We start from the raw sequence: 7444 nt of genomic DNA, 5'->3' as shown, positions 1-7444 counted from the left end.
GCGTAGAATGTCTTACGTAATCGCTACAATAGTCTGTTCTCCGACCATTTTTCCGTTGATAAAGAAAGTAGAGCACCTGAAGTCTGGAGTCATATTTTTACAGTCGACGCCATGCTAAAGGTCCATCATACCAATGTTGACTATCTAGTGTCATCTACATTTGGGTTTCTCATGCTGTCTTCGAATTGACCAAAGAGTAACAGCACACACACCCATGACACCTGCGAGATAGTTCGGCCATATCGGCTGAGTGCCCAGAGGATTCTTGCATCATTTATGTGTGATACATTTCTCTGCCGAACATCCTCTCACCGTACGAGGAAAGCTAATTGGAAGGAAGGGGTGCAAAAAAGCGAGACAATTAGGAACTAAACTGTGATGCGTTCATCTGCCCAGCCAAGTCTGGACTAAGTCAAAGGTAGTTGGTATATCAATTCTAGTTGCTCCGTTCATTATGATGATGTATATTGTTACCCTAAGTTGCTGTGTTCATTTTTCTATCTTTTCAAATATCATAGTGACTGCTTTCATCTCTAAACGCGAAATGTGATATCGCCTACTTTTCTACTGTTGATTGTTACATGCTGTTATGACCGATTTCTTCTTTTTTTTTTTTTGTACCTGCATTCCCTACCAGGATTTCTCTTTCTTCTCATGTGTGTGTGTGTGTGTCTGTGTATTATGCACGTTTATTGGTTGTGTGTATGTGCGTTTGTGAAATTGTAGGGCCCTATATATTCTATCTATGATTGGTGTGGTATTTATAATTATATGGATGGGTGTGTGTGGATGGAAGGAATATTTCGTATAGCCATAGGCGAGCTCGCGTACTGCGCGTAGTTACCTGAGCTGATCGAAGCTCTCTTCGATTTAATACCTCGTTCCAGTGTCATTTTTATTGAAAAAAAAAATCCTTGCAGTTAGCTACTCATGCATGGTACGACATCATTTTATCTAAAGGCGTAATTGCTAAACTGTTTTCCATTTAAGTCTGACCATTTTGTAGTCAATTCTGTACCTGGCTTTTGGAGCAATTAATTCTACACCAAATTACAACGTTAAACCGAGTGGTTCCTTTGCATATACAGTCATGTGCCTATCAAACACGCAATAAAATCATGACTTTACGTAGGCCTATAGGATTGAACCAATTGAACAGACAGCATAATAAAGACACCGTGTTATCAAGTCACGGTAGAATTGTATTTGTATAGGTCCTATCATTTTCCTAATACATGAATGTGTCAACTGCCACCCGACAGGGAAAGACGATTACGTAACATATGGGCTTAGTACACAAAAAGGTCGACTGGAGTTGAGTTGACGCAGTGAGACAGCTGTGTTGTTGTTGTTCTTTCTCCTTTTTTTATCAGGCTGGGATCAGCGCTAGGGTGTAGGCCTATAACGTATGACACATTATGAAAGGTCATTGAAAGTATTACGAGTGGTAATTTATCGTATGAACAGCATGCATCCTCGTTGTGTGCTATACCTAAACTTAATGTACTTTTGCAAGTACTTATTCACCTATTCAACGACAATAAATAGGTGTACATATAATTCCTGCAGGGAGGAGTGCAAGTTTGTGTATATAGATTTATTGCATGACAGTTGAATGCTATAGTTAGCACTTCTCTTGACCGAAAGATCGGTCTGTATCTGGTCGTCGGGGATATGTTCCGCGGAGACTGCGTCTGGCTTCACGGATTCGGAGGATCTCGAGCGATAACGTAAAAAAAAAAGAATAAAAAGAATAAAAAAATAAAAGACTCCTCCCGACAGACGGAACATTCTGTCTAGCATTTCTCTGGCTTTGCACGATGTTCCACGCATGCTCCAATCCTCTCGTCCATTGAGTTTGGATGTATAGACCATGCAAAGACGTTAATTCTTGATTTAAACAATTTCAAGCTTTTTGTAAAAAAATAAAAAAATAAAAAAATAAAAAAATATTTAAGAACTTTGTGGCACAGAGCCACATGATTTTTCGAATCTTCTTGTTGTTAATAACCCAGGACTGAAGGGGGGGGGGGGAAATTATGAGAGTCTCGGTCTTACGCACATTTTTGTGCATTATCTTGTTCGTCAGAATTAGCACTTGACTGCTAAGTATTTCTTATTAAGTACTTGGGTAGTGCGTATAGCACTTGAATGCTAATTCTGTCTTATCAAAGGACAAGTCCACCTTCATATACATGTGGATTCTGTGAATGCAAAAAGAACACATCAGTGAAAGTTTGTGGAAAATCCGATAATCCGTTCCAAAGTTATGAATTTTTAAAGTATCTGCACTGTCACTGCTGGATGAGAAGACTACTATAATGTAAGATGTCACATGCGTAGAACGATATAAGTGAAATAAAAAGAGAATCTCACAAAACTTTACTTTTTGAATAAAGTGCAAATTTCTTCGACTTGTTAAGGGTAATATTATTCCCCCTGCCTTCTGAAAGAAAGAAGCCAAGTGCTCTTATGTTATGCGAGAAAAGTGAAAATATCTTAAAATTTCTTGATTCTTTCTTTATATCGTTGTACACATGTGACATCATAAGATACAGTAGTCTTCTCGTCCAGCCTTGACTGAGCAGAAACTTCAAAAATTCATAACTTTTGAACAGATTGTCCGATATTCCTCAAACTCTCACTGATGTGTTCTACTGATATTGCTGCATTCACTCAACCCACATGTCTATGAAGGTGAACTTGTCCTTTAAGTACTTGGGTAGTGCGTATTTTCACGAGTTAAGTAACATTTTACAGTTAACGAAGGATGTTTTTACCGATCTTTGTTCTCTTATCCTTTCTTCACACTCAATAATTGCTGTTAAAATATTGAAAGGGGAGGGCTGAGTTTGTTGTTGTAGAGAAGTTCAGTTTAACAAAAATGGTCTCTTTTGTCAAAGAAATTTAGCAACACCTGCGGTATCAGAGCGCATAACTTCCCTTCGGCAGGATGCATGGGTACACGTAAGGAGAGATTCTTGTTTCTTCTCCTTTAAAGGGTTGGTCAGTTTTTGGTTGAGATGGAACTTCCGCTTTTCTAACTTTTTTGTGAGATATTAAAAACCTCTTACAAAATATCAAAGAGCATATATTTCAAAGAGGAATTCAAAAAGTATTTGATGAAAGCTAGTTTTGAAATGGCTAAGGTGGGAACCCTCCTTTTGTGAGATTCACTCTCGTTTTAGTTTGTTTTTGATAGCCCAGCCATTTCGAAACCGACTGCATAAAATAAACGTTGAATTCCTCTTAGATTGTTTTATGCTCTTAAAATGAGGTTTCTTATTATCTCACAAAAAGTTAAAATCTAAAACTGCATCTCAACCAAAACTTTACCACGCCTTTAACACCTCCCTGGTTATACACGGGAAAGGTGAGAGAACCAGTCTACCTGTCTGTTAGATAATCACGGTTATCCAGCTCTCAATGCGTGTATACCCAAATCTCCAGGCAGTCGTACCTGTATATATATAATCACCACATCCCACTCTGTTTATTTATTTTTTTTTTAGGCACATTTCGGAAACTCGTCGTGTATTAAGCCTATTCGTAGTTCTACTTTACGCATGAGCAAAAACAAAAATCATATGTGGTTATAGATACACTGTTTTATCAAATTTAATTTTTTTTAATAAAATTAAAGATAAGCATCTGTGAGGTAGGCCTATAACGTTAAACGACATTTGCCCCTGCGACAATTGCTCCGGTCCTCTTTTTTCCAAGCATTTGGGTTAGGGTTAGGGTTGTGACGTATGGTTTTAGATTCAGTTTGATGTGACGATTAGGAATAGGAAGAGGGTTAGGGTTATGTTTTAGGGTAGAATTTATATTTGGCTTAGCGTGAAGATATTTTGTGAGAGCAATTGTCACAGGCGTGGGCAGATGTCATGGTAACCGTGAGGTAATCATGGCGTAACCCTTGCCAGCACGTTCACCTGTCAGTTAGCCATGCTAATAAGAAAGGTTTGTCAATACATTCAATGCAAAACAATAAAATACATGTTGATGTTTCCCCCAAGTAAAGTTGACTGGCCATTCTAGTTACCCTGTCTACGCAGATTCACTCTGTTTGAACATGAATTTCATCAATTGTTACGTCGGGCAAGCCTATGCACTAGTATGTTGCCATGACAACGATCAAAGTGTCTGACCAACTGAGAGAAAAAGAAAGGTCACATGTCCAATTATTGTGCACTAGAGATAATTACGAACTGTATGGCTTACTCAACACAACAGTGCCCAAACCGTTATACTATCCTCTATTTAGGTCGAAATTGTTGTATACTCTCTACACACACCCACTCTCCATAACATTCACTTACATAAAAATTAACACCCATCCAGTGAAGGATTAGCATTCACATTATTTCTCCATAATAAAGAAATATGATACCCAAATCCACACACTGTCATACTGTTGGTGGTATTTCTTAGATTAATGTTAAATTCCGCATCAAAGAATTGCATCAAAGATTAAATTGCCCACATTTGCCCAACTTGTAGTAAAACGACGCTGCGAAATTACAGTCACGTGACCAAATCGTCAAGAATCCCACTCCCTCACCTCTCAAGTTATAATGTTGATGTGATGCTTTTAGGTCAGTCATGCAATACATTAAATGCCACTCTTTCTTTAATTTGTCATGTCTCTGCAGGTTTTTCTTCCATCTGATGGACCCGACACGTCTTTGAGGCAAGTCTACGTAGCCAGACCCTACCTCTGCCTCTTTTGCCACTGTCAATATGGGAGACGATGTCATCGTAGCCCACTCCGATGCCAACAGTTCACTCAAGTCTCCGGCTAAGAATACCGGGATTCTGAGTCTCAGCACGCTTTCCCGCATGCCAACACTACCCCTTGATCCCCCCAGCAGGGTGAGCGCGAAAAGGCCGGTGCAGATGGTTTACCCTGCCATGCAGCGATTACCGTCGGTGAAAGGAAGCGAGGATGGAGACAGACATGTTTTAGACCTCACGGACAGCGACCCTGACGTCAGACACGTGGACGAATGCAACGCTTTTGATGCGATCGACCTCGCCAAGAGTTTTCGACCCAAGCGCAAGCAGCGCGATTTCGTTCCGAACACCATGAAAGACAGCAAGTACTGGAACAAGCGGGTGAGGAACAACATCGCCGCCAAGCGATCGCGTGAAAAGCGCCGACTAGCAGACATGCTGCTGGAGAGTAAAGTCAGCAAACTTGCACAGGAGAATGAGCATCTCAGAACGGAACTCGATAGCATCAAGTTAATGGTTCAAGAGAAGCTCTTGAAGGAATCGGGGAAAGAGCGCCCTCAATATGCCAGCGCGGAGATAAGTGCCATAACTTCAAACGGAGACTACCTTTCGCCGCCACCTCAAAAACGACAGCGTCGTGTGCCAGTTGCCGCCCACAACATACCGCAAACCTTCCCCAGTGCGTATGCGGAGTCACAATCGCTGCATCTACCCAACCATTTGCTTCCACCTGCTGGAAGCGATCTGTCAGGTTACCATCTTCATACCTTGCGTGGCACGCAGCCAGAGCTTCGTATACCTGAAGGACCAACTATGCCATGGCGTTATCCGGCCACATCACTACCTCGAGAGAACCTGCCTCCCTCGCTGCCACTCCCGAACGCAGTTGTCGGACCACCGGTATGGAGCAAAATGGCTGTCACACCGCAGCGACCACTTCTTCATCCAGGCTCACACGAGCTTGTTCCTCCGAGGATGGCCATTCCAAATGGTCCTCTGATAATGAACGCCATTACTGCCGCTAAGAGATTAAGCAGCCCTCTTCCGGAGAATCGTCCTGCAGAGAAGAAGCAAGGCTCTGAACCCACTGATACTGCCTCGCAGGACACACCCTGCGAAGGAACATCGGGTGACAACCTGACGACGAAACGCAGCGAATCTGACTTCGGTGTTCCATCATTAACACCGACCTCCAGCCTTTCTCATGAGGGATTGTCTTCAGCTGAAATCAACAAACTTCCCCACAAGTTACGAGGAAAGCTGTTTCGCTCGCGTTCAATGCCCCAGGAGCCTGCCACGTCGACACAACGGAGTCAATGCGCGTCTCCTCCGAAAGACGACCTACATGTTGTACGTCCCGGCGAGGAGCCTCACCTAGATGCCAACCGTGTCCTTGCAAACATCAAGAAAGAGTTAGACGATGACATTGAGAGTACAGCTGACGCAGGGGGATTCAGCTTTCAAGCGGAGGAGCATCCAGGGACCCCCGTCGTAAAACTAGAGGGAAATTCGGCATGGACCGGAAGTATTGAGGCTGAAGTCGAGGAGGCACGGAACGTAATCCCTGATCCAAACCGGACCATGTCACAAGATGAAGCTGATGCCTACGCACAGCTGGTGAAGGCAGCCGCAGCTCTGGTTGACGCCAGACTACAGGTCAAAGAATTCAGCATGCCTACCGTACGCCAACTGACAAGGCAGCGCACGCGTGATATGTCTGCTTCGGAAAAGTATCGCGACAAGCGGGTGCGCAACAACATCGCAGCCAAGAAGTGTCGCGATGCAAAGCGTCTTCTCACCGAGTACCGCGCGGCCAGATCAAAGTTCTTCGAATTGGAGAACGTCAACCTCAGAAATGAAATGAAATCGCTAACGGAGGACGTGATTAGATTGCGGGAGTTGTTGATGCAGAGGGAATTGATGAATGGTCAGAGAGCCTAGATGGAAAGACAGTGTGATTGACAGATTGGTTAGGCGAATGAGATAGTGGCTAGGTTTATACAAGACATTGGATGACTGCTAGGGTCCCTCTTTGCGGCAACAGCAGCAGGATGTTAGTAATCGTACAAGTTCTCGTTCGGTACTAGTAGGCATGCACTATAGCTTTGCCCAGTGGAAAATGTCGTCTGCTAAACCATTTGTCTCCTTGCTTATCTTGACACACCTCACGTTCTCCTCTTTTCTCCAAATATACAGGGACAAGTGGGTGTAGTTATTTCAAGTTTAGCACCAGCATCAAATGTCTGATGTGGTGTGATGGTGTTGTGGATCATAATTTTCTTCTACATAGATTAGATTATTCATTGTAATCTCTTTAGAGTAATAAGGTCTAATTATGTGTGTTTTCACCTCTGTCCTATCTAAATGCAGTGCATTTCGTAAAAGTGCACTTTTAGTAGGATCTCACGTACAACGAAAGGTATTCGTATGTTAATAGTCCTCGAATTTGCATGAGATGTACAGTAGATTAATTTCTTGCAGTTTTCTAAATTTTCCTTTCAAATGTTGCCAAAGAATGGAAGTCAAACTGTGTTATATCCTCTTGAAATGGCATGATTGAAAAAATCTTGGTGTTTGCGTCAACTTATTTTTGTTAACTCTCTCCGATGAATTAGAGAAAAATGAAAAAAAGTCTTCACGAGGATTCTACATGGTCCAAATTGAAGCTCTATTGCACATAAGATAATCCATGCTCGCCACACACCCG

The 7444-nt window shown here is 42.4% G+C and overlaps 1 protein-coding gene across 1 annotated transcript; it reads left to right on the top strand.

Moving 5' to 3' along the window:
* Positions 1-401: 401 nt before the first annotated feature.
* LOC140236447 (uncharacterized) lies at positions 402-7151 on the top strand. Its single transcript, XM_072316372.1, has 2 exons — positions 402-418; positions 4656-7151. Exon 2 carries the CDS (start codon positions 4744-4746, stop codon positions 6676-6678), a length of 1935 nt encoding a protein of 644 aa, XP_072172473.1. The 5' UTR covers positions 402-418; positions 4656-4743; the 3' UTR covers positions 6679-7151.
* The last annotated feature ends 293 nt before the right edge of the window (positions 7152-7444 follow it).

The sequence above is a fragment of the Diadema setosum genome, chromosome 13 (genome assembly GCF_964275005.1).
Source record: "Diadema setosum chromosome 13, eeDiaSeto1, whole genome shotgun sequence".
NCBI classification, from domain to species: domain Eukaryota; kingdom Metazoa; phylum Echinodermata; class Echinoidea; order Diadematoida; family Diadematidae; genus Diadema; species Diadema setosum.
The sequence above is the reverse complement of the archived record's forward strand: the minus strand, read 5'-3'. Positions and strand labels throughout refer to the sequence as shown.

What these genes read in the sequence shown, in the direction of transcription:
- LOC140236447 (XM_072316372.1), top strand. Translation starts at nt 4,744, where the DNA reads ATGGGAGACGATGTCATCGTAGCCCACTCCGATGCCAACAGTTCACTC.